This window comes from Schistocerca nitens, chromosome 4, assembly GCF_023898315.1.
Source record: "Schistocerca nitens isolate TAMUIC-IGC-003100 chromosome 4, iqSchNite1.1, whole genome shotgun sequence".
NCBI lineage: Eukaryota > Metazoa > Arthropoda > Insecta > Orthoptera > Acrididae > Schistocerca > Schistocerca nitens.
In genome coordinates, this window is record NC_064617.1 from 221,104,232 (window position 1) to 221,126,645 (window position 22,414).

The 22,414-nt window shown below is 44.5% G+C and overlaps 1 protein-coding gene across 1 annotated transcript in view; it reads left to right on the top strand.

Moving 5' to 3' along the window:
- Positions 1 to 22,414, top strand: part of LOC126253174 (neprilysin-1-like) — a 615,357-nt gene that overhangs the window by 412,654 nt on the left and 180,289 nt on the right. The window contains exon 4 of the mRNA XM_049954333.1: positions 10,132 to 10,215. Within this exon, the coding sequence (XP_049810290.1) occupies positions 10,132 to 10,215 (84 nt within the window). The remainder of the gene's footprint in view (positions 1 to 10,131; positions 10,216 to 22,414) is intronic.

Consider the following 22,414-nt stretch of genomic DNA (forward strand, 5'->3'; position numbering starts at 1 on the left):
CTTATCATTAACGCTACCATTCTCCAACAGAAGAGCTGTGGTGTGTTGTGTACCCACATTCTACCTCATAATTCTTTAGCGATATGTTTTTTTTTTTCGTTCTTAGTACTAAGCGACGTCCTTCAGCATATTGCAGTATTGTCTGTCATGAAATTCTGTATCTCGGCTGTGACTATCCGTCAGTTTCTACGTTCATGATATTCAAATGCCATTAGTTGTCCAAATGGGGTGCTTATTGGCACTGCATTTCTTGCACCATTTTGTTAATGGGAAAGATATCTCAAAGGAGATATTGTCCATTGTCCCCAGTGTCACGTTTATACATTTTCTGATCTTTTCATCATTGTGCATCAGTGAGGAAGGCATTTTGCTACGACATCAAGACCTCGGCTATTGAGTTCGATTGTTATGATTGCGATCTGTATGTGTCTCGAATCAAAATCTTTTAAACTACAGCTTTCGTTGTATTTGAGAGTGGTTTGTAATTTAAGTTCATAGACTTACATAGCCAGTGTCAGTTTTTTTCTTAATCTTTTATTATAAGTAACAACCCACTACCTTACACAATTAGTGGGTCCTACAATTATTACAATTTTTTTTCAGATGGTTTACAATGAACTACAAGTAGGGCTAGTACTTTTATTACAATGGGCAAGATGCATTACTATTGACATTTGTCTACTTACTCTAGTGATATACTTAAAAACTTACCTCTGCACTACCTGTAGCGTTACACACGTACCAGTCAGGTATAAACTTACTTTGCAACGGCCTTTGCCTCTGAGCTAATCCCGCTGAGCGTGCCCCTGGCACTGGGCGGGCCCAAGATGTCTTGACTATCCGCTGCAGGTTCCTATTGTTTATTTTCCTATATCAAAGTCCTACTTACTAGAAAAACCTAATCTACGTCAAATCCGGTGCTTTGTCTAATTCGGAGTTGTTGTACTCCCCCTAATCCTGGACGTGGCTGATTTCGATTGTAACGGCTGTCGGCCCGTTCACGTCCAGGCGGTACAGGATTGGGGTACTGGGATACGTTTTATTATTTGTCGTTAATCACGGTTGTCCCTCACATATTCTAGAAGAACCTTTCGTGATACCTCGTTGGCCAGGTCGTTCAGTACTCGAAATATATCTTCATGTCGTAGTACGGTAAAGGTGTCGTGGTTCGGTAGGTGCTGTCTCAGCGCAGCTGCTTCGTCATTGTGTTGGGGGCACTCGTAAACCACATGGTCGGGAGTATCCTCCGGTGCACCAGACTCGCACGAAGGCAAAGCCCTTCTCCTAAACCGACACAGGTATGTCGGGTAAGGCCCATGACCAGTGAGAAAATGGAACAGTTCCCTTGTCGGCTTAAAGTATCACAAACCTAATCGTTGTCTTACATCTGGTAGGAATTGGAAAGTTCTTCGTCCGTTATCATCAGCTTCCCATGTTTCCTGCCACAGCTCTACACCCCTTCTCTTGATTGCACCCTTATACCCAGCCTGAATACCCAGAATATCCCCCGTTTTCCCGATCTCTCCCTTCTTCACCCAGAACCATGCAGCATGTTCCCCAATTATGATATCAAGGGGGCAAAGCCGCATTATTACCAACAAGGCCCCACCTGGAGATGTCCTGTAGGCGCAACTGACTTAATAACATATTTCTCTGTACCCTTCTCACTGCCATAGCAGGCACCACCTTTGTGAGCCTATATACCCACACTCTCGAGCCACAATCCACTACTGATGTTAGTATACTGTTGTGATATAACTTTATTAGTTCAGGCGGAGATGGAATCTTTTGTGTCCAATGCATATGAGGTTTTTAAGTACTTCAGAGACCTAGGTTACAGTTTCAATGTGCCTTGCTAAGTTCCACCTTTCGTCAATGATCTCCCAGGTAACGCACCTCTCCTCATCGGAGAACTGGTGAGCTCCCGATTCTAACCATTGGATTCCTAATTAGTTGTCCTTTCAGCAGAAGGTAGGGTGACTTATTTGGTGATAATTTTAGTGTTACAGCACCACTGTTGTAATACATCCATAGGCCTCTCAATCTTTGGCTCGGTGTCTTCGCAGCTACGGCTGCCCACCAACAGGAGGTCATCTGCGTAGGCTATCACCTCTAGTACTTCATCACTCTGTTGCATACTGTCCAGTAGTGGTTCCATGTGGATGTTGCAAAACAAGGGGCCCAACACAGAGCCCTGGGGTCATCCTTTTGCTATTGATTTTCTAACTCTCCCGCTAGGGGATAATAGCCAAATCTCCCGATCCTCGCAATAACTCCTCAGACGACGTTATAGTGGCCCTGCACAGTCCTTCTCCTGTAAACAGAAGAGTGAAGGCCACCACAGGTGGTCAATGGCGCCACTGATGTCCACCATGATGCCAACTATGTACTTGTATGGGGCTGAGTCACAGACCTCAGTTGCAAGGGCGATTGTGTCAGCTGCCGACCGCCCACACCTGAAGCCCAACTACCTGTCACTCATCCCACACAGCACTTGCTATACAGCCAGCAATTTCTCGAACAGTTTTCCGAAGAGATATAATAAACATATCGGTCAGTATGACTTGGTCTCAGTTGGATCTGTTTCTGGTCCCTTTTTAATTATGACCACATTTGCTGTTTTCCACATTTTGGTAAATTTTTGCAATCTGAGGCACTCGTTATGCAATTTGGTACATGCTGTTACCAACTGAGGGGTGAGGAACTGCACTACCTCCGCTACAATGCTGTCTGGCCCAGAGGTTTTCCCTCTCTTTCAAGATTTTATTTTGGCAGCCACCTCCTTTTGAGAAGAGGTATACTGCCCTGTCATTTCTATATCCTACAAGATCAGCTATTCTCATTTGGCGCTGGCCCTCCGTTTCCCTTTCCTCTCTATCGTCAGGCAACAGGGACAGGAGGAAGACCTCAGCAGTTTCCCGCCAGGATTCCGTCACCCTGTCCCCATGCCTGTGGATAACACCATTGGAGAATCTTATCCCTCACCAACTTATAGGGCACTCTCCATGGGTCACTCCCCATGGGTCACTCTCCACTTCGAAATCTAACCAGCCGAAGCTCCTTCTGGAATGTTTCCTTTAGTTCCCTATATTGTTGCAATCATTGTTGCTTTTCCCACCAGATGACACTTCGCTGGTAGTGCCTCCTTACTCTTCTGACAGACTGGCGCATATGCTCCAGTCTGGCGTACCATGGTGACGGAGAGGCCGCTATGACTATCCTCCTGGTTGGTATGGCTACCTTCACTGCTCTAGTAATCGCCCTCACCAGCTCTTCGGCGTACCTGACCACATTTATATTTTGGTATTGGTTACCTCCTGGTAAAGTAGGAATGTCGCAATGATGGCTCTGAGCACTATGCGACAACTTCTGAGGTCATCAGTCCCCTAGAACTTAGAACTAATTAAACCTAACTAACCTAAGGACATCACACACATCCATGCCCGAGGCAGGATTCGAACCTGCGACCGTAGCGGTCCCTCGGTTCCAGACTGCAGCGTCTAGAACCGCACAGTCACTCCGGCCGGCAGGAATGTCGCACTCCCTTGCTGGGCGCTCCCATTCTGTTCCGTTGTAATTCAATTGCACTTCCCACCCCGTGTCTCAGTGGCACCCTCTGTCACTTCCTGTAAATGTAGTCAGATTGTGGTCACTTGTGGTGGCCTTCTACTTTCCAATTTCTCACGATGCTAAGGGCGTTAGGTGTTGTAACTGTTAGATCGATGTTCGTGCCTTGCCCCCCTCCTGTTTGTATGGGTGGGAGGGTTACCAGGCTTGTTGGCCACCACAAATTGCAAAGCCATAATTGTTTCTTCCGCCTTGCCTCTGTTTGCGTCTCTTGTGCTACTAAACCAGCATTCATGTCAGCAGTATCACTTTTCGGCCCTCAGCGCCGTGATTACTCGAGAGATGGTTCAGATGCTGCTCGATGTCGTCTCCATACTGAAAATACAATCTGACGAGAGATAGTACTCAAGTAGGAGACTATATCTCTACGACATTGGAGTGACTGTTTGATAGCTGCGAGATAACTATTATTCGCAATGCTTTGTTCGTTACTATTATCGCTGTTCTCGGCTCATCTCCGCTGCTGACTAAGTGCAAAAGCTATTCGCCCATCTTGGGAGTACGGCTCCTGCAGGCGGAGCACATCTAGTCTCTTCTCCTCCACCACCTTGCGCAGCTCCTGCGTCAATAGTCTGCTATTATGTGTCTTTAGCTGTCCAATACTTATTGTAATCATTATGGAAAGTAGGTATGTACATGATTTTCTGACCAGTTCTTTCACCAGTCGAACGCAATGCGCCCATTTGCCAATACTCATTTACAAAAATATCATCTAAATCAAATTCTTCACCCCTTTCGAACACTTTCTTGACCAGATCTCACAGCGCTCCGAAGTTGGAGATTTATTGACTTAAGCTGTATTCTGTCATCACCGAGAAGGTGACTTTCCTGTCATATATCCACCTAGACCACATGTCGCAACGCAGTGGTCAGGGTAATCGGCTGCTCAAACCTAGCTAACTGCATGGAATGTTCGAGATTTGGGTACAATCGAACAGGGTATGCGGGTGGTATTCTAACAGGAGAGGATTCCTGCACAGGTGGAGGCACACTAGTGCTTGTTATTGTATTTTCCTGGATTGCATATTGTCCCTCTCTGCATGTTTCGCTACTCTGCATAACCAATGATTGGGCCACTACCACAGGACGCCCTTGCTGCTCTTGGTCTTCAGTCGGCCTGTGTCCCCAGCTTTGGGAGGAGGAAGCTTCAGCCAGTGTGGGCAGCTCTGTTCCTATTCCAATGTCAACCAGTGTCAGTTTGAATAAAATCATTGCCAATGTAAGTTCGCACCGTTATTAAACACTAAAGCACGTGGGCTATCCGGAAACTAGGTTCCGACCGATCACAAAATGGAAACCACTGAAAGTCAAAAATATTTTATTTGCTATAGTTAGCTACACTCTGCTGCTACTTCTTTACACAGTCGTCACTCTGTCTTAGACATTTGTCGTAGAATTGTACCAGCTTCCAGTACCTTCATCATAGAATACAGCCGCCTAAGCTTTCCGCCAATTCTCTACGCTGGTCTACAGCTTGTTGTCTGTGCCAAAATGTTGTCTTCATAGTCAGCGGTTTATGTGAGCAGAGATGAAACTACGGACGAGCCAATTACGAACACAAACGCTGCAGGAACATCTTCATTGCCCCTGCAGAGTGCGGCCGAGAATTGTCATGAAGAACGAAACGCATGACATTTATATTATGTGGGCTGCATGACATCAGGCGAAATCTCTCACCAGGCCCTCATACTTGGCGGGAGGTACTATTTTCTAGGTATCTTTACGTGCTCAACGTACACTCAGAACGGCAAAGAGCGACGTGCCGTGATCGATGGGCATACTAGAGACACTACACAACACATCCGCGCAAAACGTAATCGGATTTTGACCGTGGTTCCCATTTCGCGACCGATCGGAACTTACTTTACGAATAGCCCTTGTAGCTATACCAACAATGTCTCGACTGTCTTTGCAGCGGTCCCCTGCAGAGCGATTAAACTGCAGTTTATTGGAAACCTCCATGACGAGCCTAGGGGGGAAAAGTTAAGAGCAGTAAAAGGTTTTTTATATACACTGCCGGAAAAAAAATGTAACATCTTCGAGGGCTGTGTTCAGTGGCACCAAGGTATAAATGTGCACATGGAGGGGTTGCAGTGTTGGTGATTAATTTATCATAGTCATCGGCGATCAGATGGCGCTCGGGAGCCCAGCCTGTGCACCCTTTGTTTTGATTCTTCAGCCAGTAGCTATGCTGAGTGTAGAGGTGAGCAGCGTTTACAACATTCATTCTATGGTGCAACCATGCTCCGCCTATATGTACTGTTGTTGTACAGCTTTAGTCATTTGAACGAGATCGCATTGTGGGTGTCCAGGAAACTGGAAGAAAATATCGACAGATTGCTGCATATGTTGGGCACAGTGCATCGGCGGTGTGTCGCTGCTTTCAGCAGTGGCCTGTGTTACGTTCCAACAGCTGTATACCAGGTTCTGAACGCCTGCGTAGTACGGACGCGCATAGAGGTGTAGCAGTGAGTAGCAGTGGCCACCCAAACGTCATACAGGGACGAATTCTGTGTCATCAGGCACCATTGGGAACCGTTTACTTGCAGCAGGATTAAGATCACGCGTATCACTGGCCAGGATACCACTAATACCGCCAACTATGGCTACTCTGGTGTCGTGAATGACTTGACTGGGTAATAGAAGGGCGCATCGTTGTCTTTAGTGATGAAAGCAGGTTTTGTTTGCATTTGATTGTGTAAAGGCTTCTGATTGTGTAAATCATAGAATACTTCTAGATAAGCTCAAGTACTGTGGTATGAATGGGACAGTGCTCAAATGGTTTAAGTCATACCGAACTGGAAGAGTGCAGAAAGTTGAAATAAGCAGTTCACATGATATGCAAAAAACTGGTGATTTCTCAAACTGGGAAACAATCAAGAATGGGGTGCCGCAAGGTTCGGTCTTGGGTCCTCTGCTGTTCTTAATATATATTAATGACTTGCCATTCTACATTCACGAAGATGCAAAGCTGGTACTTTTTGCCGATGATACAAGTATAGCTATCACACCCAACAGACAAGAATTAACTGGTGAAATTGTAAATGATGTTTTTCAGAAAATCATTAAGTGGCTCTCTGCAAATGGGCTCTCATTAAACTTTGGCAAAACACAGTATATACAGTACCACACAGTAAATGGATTGACACCATTAATAAATATAGACTCCTATCATAAATCGGTAGCTAAGGTAGAATATTCAAAATTTCTAGGTGTATGCATTGATGAGGGGTTGAACTGGAAAAAACACACTGAGGATCTGCTGAAACGTTTGAGTTCAGCTACTTATGCTATTTGTGTCATTGTAAATATTGGCGATATACATCTGAGTAAATTAGCTTATCATGCCTATTTTCATTCTCTGCTTTCGTATAGCATCATTTTCTGGGGTAACTCATCATTGAGTAAAAGAGTGTTCATTGCACAAAAGCGTGTAATCAGAATAATTGCCGGAGCTCATCCAAGATCATCCTGCAGACACTTATTTAAAGAGCTAGAAATCTTCACTGCAGTCTCACAATATACATATTCACTTATGAAATTTGTTGTTAACAATCCGAACGAATTCAAAAGTAATAGCAGTGTACATGACTACAACACTAGGAGAAAGGATGATCTTCACTACTCAAGGTTAAATCTAACTTTGGCTCAGAAGGGGGTAAATTATGCTGCCACGAAAGTCTTTGGTCACTTACCTAATAGCATCAAAAGACTGACAAATAGCCATATAGCATTTAACAGGAAATTAAAAGAATTTCTTAATGGAAACTCCTTCTACTCATTAGATGAATTTTTGGATATAGTAAGTGGGTAATTTCCCTCCCCCACAAAAAAAATATTGAGTGTTATGTAATATTTTGTGTAATGTAATATCTTGTATAGACACCTTTTATTAACCTGACACGTTCCACATCATTACGAAGCGTCGTATTCATGATCTATGGAACAAGTACTAATCTAATCTCTCTGAGTGATGGGTGTACACGTGTATGGCTTAGGCCTGGTGAGTCGCCAATTGCAGAGTGCATTTGCCCACGGAACACAGGTGCCATCCCAGGGTTCATGGTGTGGTGGGGCCATCAGCTACAACTCGCGAGTACATTTGGTGTTTCTGCAGGGTAAAATAACTAGCACCCGCTACATTGCACAGACTTTTATCTCCGTGCTACGTTATTTCTTTGAGAGGAAGGTGATGTGTTTTTTAGCAGGGCAATGCACGTCCACATACGGCTGCTGCGACACGACGTGTTCGTTGTGATATAACAGCTACCCTGGCCAGAAACGTACCAGATCTCTCGCCAAGTGAAAACATATGGGACATGATGACGCAGGAAGTTACTCGTTTCCTAGGGCCTGCAAGTACTATTGCAGAACTGCAACAAAAGGTGCAAGATGAGTGGCACAATGTATGCAGGTGTAGGATGCCATTCGGCGCCTTTATGGCAGTTTGCTTACGAGAATACACGTCTGCTTTGCCGCCAGAGGGCGGGGAAGGAGGGGGGGACGGGGGGAGGGCCTTCTATGTGTATTTATATTACTATTTGCGCAACATTTACTGTGATAGGTGTGTTCCTTTTGGTCTGAATTGTTATCATATACTCCTATAATGATGAACTACCTGTCACTTCACTAGTCAATAAAATGATCTTGTACTGGAATCTCATTGATCGGGCTAGAATTGCATTCAGTGAAGAGTACCGCTTAGAATTCAACCCCGATGACTAAAGAAGACGTTTCGGACGGTGGTGGGATATGCACCTGTCACCTGCCGTACGGCCTGACAACCAAGAGTGGTGGGTTGGGATGACATTTCATTTCATAGCAGGACCCCTTTGATTACCATCCACGGTACGCTTTCTGTACAGCGGTAGGTAGACGATATTCTACGTCCCGTTTTATTGGGCTTCATGGCAAGCCAACCTGGGTTTACATTTCAACGAGATAATGCCCGATCGCACATGAAGAGAATTTCTACTGCTTGTCTCCTTCCTTGCCAAACCCTACCTTGATCAGAAAAGTCACTGGATCTCCTACCAATTGAGGATGTTTGGGGCATTATGGGCAAGGCCCTCCCACCACCTCTGGATTTTGGTGATCCAACGCGCCAGTTTGACAGAATTTGGTACGGTATTCCTCAGGAGGAAATCCAATAAGTAAGCCGAATAACTCCTTGGATGAGGACCAGAGGTGTACCAAGCCGTTATTGACTTGTCCAGTTTGTGAAGATGTTTCTCTTGAATAAATCATCCAATTTTTCTGGAATTATGATCATGTATTCGTGTGTACATGTACATCACACATACTAATCTCTGTTTCTTTTTATTTTTTTCGTCTCAGAGTATACTTTCCCGGATCACTGGAAAACCTTGCTTCGACAATGTCTCAACTCGTGACGTGTAGAATTTGGGAAAGAGTCCATAATTCAATCATCTGACAAGCAACAGTATCCAGAATGAGATTGGATGGTAAGAGACGAGGTACTGGCAAAATTAAAGCTGTGAGGGCGGGGCGTGAGTCGTGCTTGGGTAGCTCAGATGATAGAGCACTTGCCCACGAAAGGCAAAGGTCCCGAGTTCTAGTCTCGGTCCGGCACACAGTTTTAATCTGCCAGGAAGTTTCATAAGTAACAGTATTTCAGTTTTAATAACAAGCGGGTAGGAAACTGACATCTGGTGACATCAGGTGTGGTGGTAAGGTTTTCGTGCGCCTACAAAGTACACAGTTATTTTAAGAAGACTGACGTCCCCTGATTTAATATATACCGGGTGATCAAAAAGTCAGTATAAATTTGAAAACTTAATAAACCACGGAATAATGTAGATAGAGAGGTAAAAATTGACACACATGCATGGAATGACATGGGGTTTTATTAGGACAAAAAAAAAAACAAAGTTCACAAAATGTCCGACAGATCTCTTGCACGCGTCGTTTGGTGATGATCGTGTGCTCAGCCGCCACTTTCGTCATGCTTGGCCTCCCAGGTCCCCATACCTCACTCCGTGCGATTATTGGCTTTGGGGTTACCTGAAGTCGCAAGTGTATCGTGATCGACCGACATCTCTAGGGATGCTGAAAGACAACATCCGACGCTAATGCCTCACCATAACTCCGGACATGCTTTACAGTGCTGTTCATAACATTATTCCTCGACTACAGCTATTGTTGAGGAATGATGGTGGACATATTGAGCCTTTCCTGTAAAGAACATCATCTTTGCTTTGTCTTACTTTGTTATGCTAATTATTGCTATTCTGATCAGATGAAACTCCATCTGTCGGACATTTTTTGAACTTTTTTTTTTTTGTTCTAATAAAACCCCATGTCATTGCAAGCATGTGTGTCAATTTGTACAGATCTATTTACATTATTCCGTGAATTATTCAGTTTTCAAATTTATACTGACTTTTTGATCACCCGGTGATCACCCGGTATTTCATGAATATACAGTGTATACTGAGTACATTTTTTATCTGGTGCCAGAATGAGATTCCTGAAATGTTGCAGGGGTACTCGAGGAGCCCATCAACGAGCTGGACAGCGAGGCGACGCAGAAGGCTAAGCGCTTCTACAACTCCTGCATGAACATCCGTAAGTACAACACGGCTCGCTATAGTGGTAGCAGTAGCACCGTGGCACTAACCGTAGGCGGGCAAGCCCCTTCATCTGCCAGTAGCTACTTCCACTGGTGACTCTAAATACACACCGTATTATAATGTATAAAACATAGAAAAGTTTCCACTTTTACCTCTTACTGTATGCTATAACAAGACAAGGTTTAGGAATCAACGTTAGTTTTCGTGTCCAAGACGATAGCGATAACCTGAGGAGAACAGTTAAACAGAAATGGCAGTAGGCTGTGCACATTCATTAAATGTAAATACAGTGCAAGAAATAAAAAACAAAAAGATACACTGAAGCGCCAAAGAAACTGGTACAGGCATGCGTATTCAAATACAGAGACATGTAAATAGGTAGAATACGGCGATGCAGTCGGCAACGCCTATATAAGGCAACAAGTGTCTGGCACAATTGTTAGATCGGATACTGCTACTAAAATGGCAGGTTATCACGATTAAAGTGAATTTGATCGTTTGTTCCAATCGGCGCACGAGCGGTGGGACACTGCGTCTCACAGGTAGCGATGAAGTAGGGATTTTCTCGTACGACCATTTCACGAGTGTACCGTACCGGTAAAACATCAAATCTCCGACATCGCTGCGGCCGGAGAAAAGTCCTGCAAGAACGGGACCATCGACGGTTGAAAAGAATTGTTCAACGTGACAGAAGTTCAACCCTTCCGCAAATTGCTACAGATTTCAATGCTCGGCCATCAAGCGTCAGCGTGCGAACCATTCAACGAAACATCATAATTACGGGCTTTCGGAGTCGAAGGCCCACTCGTGTACCCTTGATGACTGCACGACACAAAGCTTCACGCCTCTCCTAGGCCCGTCAACACCGTTTGGACTGTTGGTGACTGGAAACATGTTGCCTGGTCGGACGAGTCTCGTTTCAAATTGTATCGAGAGGGTGGACGTTATGGTCATGGAGACAACCTCAAGACTCCATCGATACTGCATGTCAGTGGGGTACTGTTCAAGCTGGTGGAGGCCATTTAATGGTATGGAACGTGTGTAATGAAGTGATATGGGAACGCTGATACGTCTAGACACGATTCTGACGGGTGAAAAGTACGTAACCATCCTGTCTGATCACCTACATCCATTCATGTGCATTGTGCATTCCGACGGACTCGGACAATTCCGCAAGGACAATGCGACACTCCACATATCCAGAATTGCTACAGAGTGGCTCCAGGCACACGTTTCTTAATTTAAACACTTCCGCTGGCCACCAAACTCCCTAGACATGAATATTATTGAGAATATCTGGGATGCCTTGAAACATGCTGTTCAGAAGATATCTCCACCGCCTCGTACTCTTACGGATTTATGGAGAGCCCTGCAGGATTCATGGTGCAAATTCCCTCCAGCACTAGTTCAGGCATTAGTCGAGTCCATGCCACGTCGTGTTGCGGCATTTCTGTGTGCTCGCGGGGGCCGTACACAACATTAGGCATGTGTACCAGTTTCTTTGGCTCTTCAGTGTAATTTGATCTATGGGGCTAGGACATCGGAAAAATCGCATTCTAAGCGTTCTATGTTGCTTACCTTGCCACAAGTGATACACTTGAAGCAAATGTTCGCTGGACTGTACTAGCGTCGTCCACGAACAGCTTCGCGGAGCTGATAACAGAAGAAAATAAGATGTTGTCCGACTCTTCCTAGAAGAACGCTCTCGAAGTTTCGACAGTAAACTTCTCCGTGGCGAACAAGGCATCTCCTGTACTCTCTGCCATTGGAGTTTATTGAGCACCTGCCTGACGTTCACGCGCTTACTAAACGATCTTCAAACGAAACTGTTACGGCCCGTTTAGTAAGACTAGTGTCTGTAAATTAATTTAAGCACTACGTTGATGATACTGTAATCAAAGTCGACGAGTGGGAAGATTGCTGCTTCGGCTGTAAGGAGAGTGGCTGGATGGATGGCGGTGTCCGGTGATGGTGAGGGCGACTGGCCGCTCGCATTGTGACAACAGACCTGGGAACGATAGACACAGAGAATTTGTCCCACTGTCGGATATGCTTATTAGGACGCTTTGCGACCCCGCAGTCACTGGGAAGCGTGGCGGGTCTGGGAACTCCGAGGCTTTTTTGCAAACCCGGAATGGATGAGTGTCGGTGGTTTCCAAGTCTTGCTGTCGCGTAGACATCTACATCTATATCTACATGGATACTCTCCAAATCACATTTAAGTGCCTGGCAAAGGGTTCATCGTACCATCGTCACAGTTCTCTATTATTCCAATCTCATATAGCGCGCGGATAGAATGAACACCTAGCTTCCGTACGAGCTCTGATTTCCCTTATTTCATCGTGGTGGTCGTTCCTCCCTATGTAGGTCGGTGTCAACAAAATACTTTCGCATTCGGAGGAGAAAGTTGGTGACTGAAATTTCGTGACAATATTCCGCCCCTATTTCGCGATAATACAAAACTTGCTGCCTTTCTTTGAAATTTTTCGATGTACTTCGATGTACTTCGTCAGTCCTGTCTGGTAAGGGTACCACATCGCGTAGCAGTATTCTACAAGAGGACGTACAAGTGTAGTGTAGGCAGTCTCCTTAGTAGGTCTGTTACATTTTCTAAGTGTCCTGCCAATAAAACGCAGTCTTTGGTTAGCCTTCCCCACAAAATTTTCTATGTATTCCTTCCAATTTAAGTTGTTTTTAATTGTAATACCTAGGTATTTAGTTGAATTTACGGCCTTTAGATTTGACTGCTTCATCAGATAACCGAAGTTTAACGGATTCCTTTTAGCACTCACGTGGATGATCTCACACTTTTCATTATTTAGGGTGAACTGCCAATTTTTGCACCATTCAGATATCTTTTCTAAATCTTTTTTCAATTTGTGTTGATCTTCTGATGACTTTACTAGACAATAAACGATAGCGTCATCTGCAAACAACCGAAGACGGCTGCTCAGATTGTCTCCAAAATCGTTTATGTAGATAAGGAACAGCAAAGGACCTATAACACTACCTTGGGGAACGCCAGAAATCACTTCTGTTGTACTCGGCAGTAATGGATGTGGCTCTCGGGCCGCAGTTATACCGGTAAATTCGTGTGGAAGGACCAAGAGAGGTAATGGGGGTACCAGTGACCAATGACAGCTCGTCGTTGAGGTTGTTTATGAGACAGCCAATCGTAAGAGGGCAGAGGCCCAGGCTTGTGTACCGGAGTACAGGAGTGGAAAGAGTAGTGAAGGCGGTGAGGTTCGTCCGAGGTCGGTAGTGGGGCTGTGAAGTGTAGCGGTGACGGTGGCGTGAGGAGTCGGAAGCAGCTTGGAGAAGGACGGTGGCAGATCAGCAAGGACAGGTGGAGAATGGAGAGGCGCAGCACTCACCTCAGAGATAAAGCGCCGTAGTAACTTTCTATAGTATCACTTATGGGTGGGAGTAAATAGGACCGATAGTTTTTTTGGTTTTACTGTCATGAAGGACTAAAGGTGTAACAGGGTCTAGTCTAAATCTTATTCGTCATAGTGTAAACAAGTAACGTAGATACAGAGACTAGAGGAGCACTTATTCGTAAAAGTGTAAAAGGATGGAAATGGATATTAAAGCATTAAACAGCAACCCTTTTCACTTTTAATTTAAACTGTCATGTCCTTTTAACAGTTAATCTCTCCGCGTAAATGTCCTTTGTGCCGTCCTACCCTTTCCAATCCCCGCTGTAATCTTTGTTTGATGATAGGCAAGGCTTGTGTGTATTGCCTGTATTTTTACATTGGTTTTCCTACGGTTCGACGATCCTTATGAACGGACGCTGGGTCTTCGCAACTGTCACATGGGTCACTGATTTTTGTTTACAATGATTTCCCTTGTCTCACGGGATGAACCTCCAGAGGTGAGGCTGGCAACTGCAAATAATAAGAGTTTTCAGTGTTGGAAGAGTTGATATTAAAAGCTACCGAGATCAATTGCATTTGACTTGATTAAGTACCACTCGTAAAGGAGGGAACATTGAAAAATGTGCCTCTCTTCATTGGATCATCTATGTGTTTCTATTAAAGCAACATGATAAAGGCCCCAGATTGATGAATTATACTCAAGAACCGGTCGACGAGTGTTTAGTAAGCTACTTCTTTCGTGGATGAATTACATTTCCTTTAAGTTCTACCAGTGAATCTCAACATGGCATCGGCTTGTCCTACAGTTACTTTTGTGTAATCATTCCACTTTATGTGGCTCCGAATGGTACAGTAGTTAGTGATTGTACAGATTTGTAGCTGAGACGCCCTGCTAAACCCGTAGGGCAGGACAAGCAGTAGGAATTGTGGAAGGGGGCCAGAATAAGTGGCTGTCAGTTACACTCCAAACATAACACTTTATTTAGTTGCCCAAACATTACAGCGCAACTTCTAAGCTCGACTATCGACATAAAACGTCTTTAATTCTAAAACGGCTAAAGGCCCATGAATTAAATACAACTGCTATAATAATAATAATTATTATTATTATTATTTGAGACAGAAGGCTCTAGGCTTTAAATAGTATTTAAGGCCAAGCGATGTAAGTCTTGACTAGTCAGGTAGACTATGGTTTTAAAAGTGGCTGAAGGCCCATAAATTTTAAACAACATAACTACAATAACGTTTCAATAGGCAGAAGTCCCAAGCTTTGTGACCAATAAGAAACCTTACTTCAAACGGCTGAAGGCCTTTGTTTAAAGAAAACTGCAACCAATTTTCCAAGCTAGAAGGCCCAAAGCTTTTAACCTTAAATAGTATTTAAGCCTAAGTGATGTAATACTTGATAAATAAGAATCTTAAAACTTAAAGCGGCTGAAGGCCTATGCCTTTTAAAAACAATACAACGACAATAAATTTTCAACAGGCAGAAAGTCCAAGCTTTATCTTCGGACAATGTAAGACTTGCCCAATTTAGAAAAAATTACTTTTAAAACGGCTGAAGACCTTTGATTTTAAAAACACAATTACAAGCATACAAATTCCAACCATCGGCTATGAGTCATTAAAAATACACAATTAAACTCCAACAAGAAAGGCAGTATAGGCAACGGCGCTCAGAAGTTTCCAGGGGGCTCGGTCTGCCCTTGAAATCTTAACGTTCGCTTAGGTGAGACTAGAAGTCGGCCCAACTATACTCGATCCGCCAGTAACACAACCGAGGGACAGTCAGGGACCCACCGACAAGACTTCTTGCTAGCCACCGACCAGTATACGGGAATTCCAAAGCCAAAACGTTACAGACATAGCCGCCCACAACCAAAAATACGTTAAGCTGTCAAACCTACACACCATGTTGGACAGCAACAACAGGTGAGGAAAGGATGCTGCCTGAATTTACGTCAGAGACCAGGGCAGGTAACCGGAACACTAACGGCCACAAGGCAGAAAATTCCGCTGGTGCACTTGAATTTCAAACGACAAATATAGTTAATTCCACCACACGGCAGCTAAATCTTCACCAACTCGCTGTTGCTCCCAGGAATACTGTGTACAGCGAACCACCAACCAAGGGGACAACGTGAACAGACGTGGCTTCGGTAATTAAATCACCACTCAACTTTCATGTCCTGGGTCGGTGAGCCACGAACCTCGTAGCACTCGGAACAGCCCCCACACGCTCCGACACTGCATAGAGACTGCCAGCGGGTCCAGCCGACTGCGCCGCGCGGAGACATGCTTACTGATCTGCTCCAGCCGACCGACTCACTGCCAGTACGCTGACCACATTTAAAACAAGTCGTCAGTGGAAAAGACACCAACTACACACACAGTTTGACAAACACTTGCACGAAGACTTGAACGACACTCAGCAGTGGCTGTGCAATCACGAAGACAAATCGAGAGTCGATACTCACACACAGCCAACCCATAAGCGATCGGCGAGCCAATTCACGTCGTCCAGTAGGACGACCGACCAACTATCCACGAAGACCGTCCCCAGCTCAAGTGATGCGTGGTGACAACGGCTGGGCGAGCCGTGGACGTCCAGGCATCACTGCTGCTCCAACCCGACTAAACTAGTGCCGCATTCCAACTTGTAAGGTGTCAGGCAAATCCAACACCTTCCATGAAAACCCTGACATGATAAGCAAATCCAGCAGTATGTCACATAGCTCCGAATAAATCGTGACATTAAATTAACCAAAGTAATACGAGTAACGAGTGAGCAAATGGAATACCACAGACTAACACAAGAATGCCTAAATGCATGGCATACCTTCCCACCGTGAGACAGACGCAGTTCCGAGGGGAGAAACGAGAACAGAAGCCGAGAGCAGAACCGTGTTAAGCTAGAAGGCCCTACGATAAGGGACGGACACCCACGTCGCCAGCTAACCGCTAGGACCACCTCCCAGCCCATGTTAAAAGCTGGAGTCCTCCAGAAGAACAGTATAGATCTTACGATAACACTAAAAGGGCCACCCCAGCCGCAAGTTTTAGCGTGAGACTTTTTCGCGTCTCTGTTACGTAAGGACCACCCCTCAGACCATGTTAAAAGATAGAGCCCTCCAGAAGAACAGTATAGATCTTACGATAACACTAAAAGGGCCACACCAGCTGCAAGTTTTAGCGTGAGACTTTTTCGCGTCTCTGTTACGTTGCAAACGTTAAAAACATTGCCCCACCACGAAAAGTATAACGTTTCTCATAGGATAGACAGGATTTTTGTAGGCGGAGCTTAAGGTTAGCATTGAGACCCTGATTGGTCAGATGAAAACACAGCCAGATAGTTTTTTTTAAACCAACTTCGGTAAATTGTAGTAAGGAGAAGTTAGGAGAGAGTTGCTTCCGAGACGGCGAGCTGTATGGAGCTGCGCCGCCCGCCGCCCCTTGACACTGTCTAACCAACGACAAGGTAATGAACGCACGCGATGCCGCATAACAGCGCATAAATCTTCACTCAGAACTGCAGAAGTCTCATCTGTTACACCCCCTTTTTGTGTAATACTAGTGTCGATCGTCAATTAAAGCTCATGTTATTCACATTTGCTACGTAAGTTCAAATCTGAAACACGATGATTTTTCTGTTATATAATTATTGAGAAGCCACATCAGCCACTGTAATTTACGACAAGTTAGATAAGTAATTAAAGATAATTGAGGGTCACTGTAGACCATTTTGATAGTTTTCTCTTGTGAAACTTAATTTAAACCTAGATTATAGATGTGATATGACATAGGTCATCCTTCGATCCATTGTAGAACTTGGAAACCCACTCAGGAAATATTCGTTCACATTTTTGTTGAACGCAGTTGGTTTTTATCATTCTGTATTAAAATATTTCCTTTTATCAATAGTGCAATTTTATAAACAATGTTTTGTGAGTAGAATAAAATTTCCAATGGTAAACTTAACTGCTTTTTCGACGTTATTTTACCAGCTAACTAAAAATAGGAAAGCCTTGAACCCCTTCCACTAAATTTAGTTAGTATTAAGATTATAGATAACTAAAAATAGGAAAGCCTTGAACCCCTTCCACTAAATTTAGTTAGTATTAAGATTCTTTTACAGGGAGTGCAGTGGAGCTGACGCTGAAATCATTAAGTTCAAAAATGGTTCAAATGGCTCTGAGCACTATGGGACTCAACATCTGTGGTCATAAGTCCCCTAGAACTTAGAACTACTTAAACCTAACTAACCTAAGGACATCACACACATCCATGACCGAGGCAGGATTCGAACCTGCGACCGTAGCGGTCGTGCGGTTCCGGACTGAGCGCCTAGAACCGCAAGACCACCGCGGCCGGCGAAATCATTAAGTATTTGGTTATATCATCGCTAGTCTCACTGAACTCTTCTGAACTCTACATGCCATGTGTGGTCTGGCGTCTCCTTACCAGCAACAGGTCCCAGGTTCAAACTAGTCAATTCCCTAAAAAACACGCTCAGAGCGGAGTTGCGCGAAAGTGGTAGGGAGACACGACTTAGAACAGACAGACACCACGCAGAATGTTAGAAACTCCATGACTGGCAGGTCCGAACTGCCCTCCTGGCGCGTTCCATCTGACTCTACGACAGACGACAACCGGGAAGTAATAACTGTACAGTGAAGATAACACGTGAGGGCTATATCGATAGGCGCTGCTGCTGCCGCTGTCGCGCAGACAAAGCAGCAACTTAGTGACAACAGAAATTGAAACTGACATAACGAGGTGGCAACACGAAAAAAAACCAGGATGTAAATTAAGAGATAGCACGAGCGCGAGCCACGCACGGCTCAGCAGCCAATAGCTTAATCGAAAACTAATTGCTCTCTTCTCCTATGCATCCCCAATATATTAGTTTATGTTCAGAGCCAACTGCAAGTCCTTGCATCACTCATCGGTCCTCCGTTGGTCTTCGTGCATTTCGCTGTAGTGTTATAGTACTGCAGCTTTCCTAAAAACAATATAATCGCCGTTAAATAGCTCCATGGAACTTCCTACGTTATCCACTGCATCATTTATACAGGGCCTCTCTCCTAAAAGTCGCCAGGAGCATTTTCTCTGGTGTTTCAATAGATATTTTCAATTTCGTTTTTACATTGTGTAGCTGGAATCAGCCCAAGCAAATAGTTCCTATCATGTCTTTCATGCGACCCCCTATTGTCGATGGAAAACAACGAATTGTTTCCAGTTAGAAAGAAAATGATTTTTAACGCGCAATTTTACGTGCCCATTCGACAGAGTGGTCCCAGATTAGTCCAGGGCGATATTCGTTTTATCCATATGTATTAATTGGGACAATAAATCTAGAAGAATTACGAGTACTGCAGTAGCGACAGTACTGCCATGGCCTGCACTGAATGCTACCGCCGAATATCAGCGCTACTAAGTCACTGCTGGAGCTATGGTTATTCTTCGTGTTTGACTGTCACTGTCAATGATCATGACGAGTTCCCATACTCCGAGGAGCGTAGGGAACGATGTTGGAGACAAGCACCGCCGATTAGGCAAGGTCGTAGCGGAGGTGTTTGCCGTTGTCTTCCTCCGACCTTAATGGGGATGAATGATGATGATGAATACAACACAACAACACCCAGTCATCTCGAGGCAGGGAAAATCCATTACCCCGCTGGGAACTGAACCCGGGACTCCGTGCACGGGAAGCGAGAACGCTACCGCAAGACCACAAGCTGCAATATCTACCGATGAAATAAATACCGCGCTAGACTAATATGGGTCCGCGCTATCGTATGGATACGTAAAATTCCACTTTATAAGTAATTTTGTTTGTAATGGGAAAGAATCCGTCGCTTGCCGTCGATACTGGGCGTCGCATTAAAACGTGATGAGTATCATTTTTTTTGGGCCGACTCCAGCATCACAATGCAAAAACGACATTGCAAATATCTGCCGAAACACCACAAAAAATGCACCTGACGACCTTTAGGAGAGACACCCTGTTTATATCTTATACGAGTACAGGAACACTTCCTTAGGGTATTCCCACAAAGTCTTTTACATTGTCGATTTCGAACTGTTAAGAACAACGTGCTGAGTTCTATCAACAAGGACGTCCTGAATCCAGCCATTAATCCGGTTTGATGTTATTATTCAGCTTATCGCTAAAACAATTTATCTACGAACTTCCAGCACGCTGAAGTAGCCGTGGGTCAGTAACTACTGTTAATTAGCACAACAAAAAACCAGTCCAAAGTTGCAAATTCTACTTTTTTTGTTCACTCGATGACTAGTTTCGGGCCGAGATCCATTTTCAAATCATCGTAACATAGTGAAAAACGGTATTTCCGAAGATTTGAAAACCATATAAAAAATGTGCAACCAGTAGATACAGCCCATACAATTATCTGTACTTTGGACTAGTTTATCGATGTACTGACACAATTTATCATTAACAGGAATATAAAGATGTACAGGGCGATTTTTTCCACAGTGTATAAACTCTAGGGATTGATCGATGAGATGATACGAAACAAAAAAGGTCTAATGAACTTAAGTCCGGGAATTCATGGTTTCCATGGCAGAGACCATTTATTCAACCATACTTTGTTACAAAGACTGCTGTCTAATGCACGCTGTACCATGCAACCAAGTTAGTTACTTCTCGTAGAGGGTCGTACTGTTTCTCATACGTCATGCCCTAGCGCCTTTTCCTGGCACAGTAATTGGTAATGTTGTGTCCGATTCACTTCTCTTGCTGACTCCCCTCATAGTGAATGTGCTACAGCGTTGTAGAAAATGGTACCGTATTCAAATCGAGAGCTATCCGATATGGTGTTTACTTACGGAAAGGTAAAATCGCAACGGGCGGCGGGCAGCAAGGTTCAACAGGAGACCTATCCCCGCTGACAACAGCCACAGCATTCAGTGTTTGCAACAGTGTTACTCCGTTTTTCTGAGACAGAGTCGTTTCAGAAATCAGGAAATCATGAAAGACGTACTCGAAATGTTGATACACCAGACTTGGAGGAAAATGTGATTAACACTGTCGCAGACGACCGCCGTGCCAGTACCAGGCAGTTGGCCCCCCAATAAAGGGTAAGCAGAGGACTGTGTGAAACATTCTCTATGACAATTGTTACTACCCTTGTCACTTACAGCGTGTGCAGGACTTACTTGCGACAGACTTTCCACATCGGAAGCAGGTATGTCACTGGTTTGTTCACCAGGCAACCACGATTCCGGGATTTGTGTTATCCGCCCTATTCTGCGATGACGCCGCCTTTATGCGGAGTGGTATCTCAGTCATCTGTGGGGTAGTATGCAGAACCCCCACTCTTTGTGTGGCAGTGACTCATCAGTTTCGGTGCAGTTGGAATGTGTGGGTCGGGATAATTGGCGACCGTATTTTGGGACAAGTCTTCCTTTCACATCGCTTAACAGGCTGGAACTATCGGCGTTTCTTGACAGGAGACTTGACTTTGCCTCCCCTGCTAGAATAAGTGCCATTGATGATTCAAAGAGTTATGTGGCCGCTACATGATGATGCTGCAGCCCACTTTGCCCTTAACGTCCGGACAGATCTCAATCGTGTCTTCCCTGACAGGGAGTCCACTTGCATGGTCCGCTTGTTCACTGTATCTCAACCAGTGCGATTTATTGTTATTGGACCACCTCAAAAGTATCGTGTATGCAGAGCCCATTCCAGATGTAGAGACACTGGAACAGCGTATTCATGCTGCCTTTGAAATTCTGGGAATTTATGGTAAGTTCTTATGGGACCAAACTGCTGAGGTCTCCCTAGGCATACACACTACTGAATCAAACTTAAACTATCTTACGCTAAGGACAACACACATACCCATGCCCGAGGGAGGACTCGAACCTCCGACGGGAGAAGCCGCGCGAACCGTGGCAAGGCGCCCTTCACCACGCGGCTACCCCGCTTGGCTGTTGCCTTTGACACTGTTCGGATGCAACCTGGCAGATGTGAACGTGAGAGACAGAACATGCTACGACGCTTACTCGCATGAGTTGAGGCGCGTGGAAACCATTTTCAACACTTATTGTAACTATGGCTGCATGCTACAGCACGTATTAGACCGCAGTCTCTAACAGAAGTATGACTGAATGAATGGTCTCTAGCATGGAAGCCATGCATATCCGGACATAAGTACATTAACCTTTTTTTGTTCCGTATCGTCTCATCGATCAATCCCTACAGTTTGTACACGATGGAAAAAATCACCCTGTATACAAATACAGGGTGCCAAAAGAACGTTTTCCATGTTCTCAGAGGTGATAATATGGACTAAAGCAAGAAAGAAATGCTCGGTAAACACTCGTTGTAAAATGCGTACCTGAAGAGCTACTTCTTCATCTTCGCTATTGCCGGACACATTTCTACTTCCAGTTCTTTGCTATTAAGAACGACCTACAGAACGCAGTAAACAATTGAGGACACAATCCTTTGTTATTGTCTGTGGATAAAGCATGCAGCTAACATCTGTTAGTGTTGTTTATGGAAAGCGTATTCACAGCGCTGGATAGATGCAGCTAATACATTAGTTCTAATGGAACTAGTTTGTGGTTTTATAAATTTATGAAATGCTTTTACATTGTAGTTTTATCTTTTCATTTACAAACATAATGAAAGCCGTTATTCCACACAGGTAATGACAAACGTAATCATATTTCATGGTCTGGGAATTGGAAGCAACCGCCTCGCCCGTGTCTTGTATCTACGTCTACATCTGCATGCTTACTCCGCAATTCATACCTAAGTGACTGACTAGACTGTTTATCTAC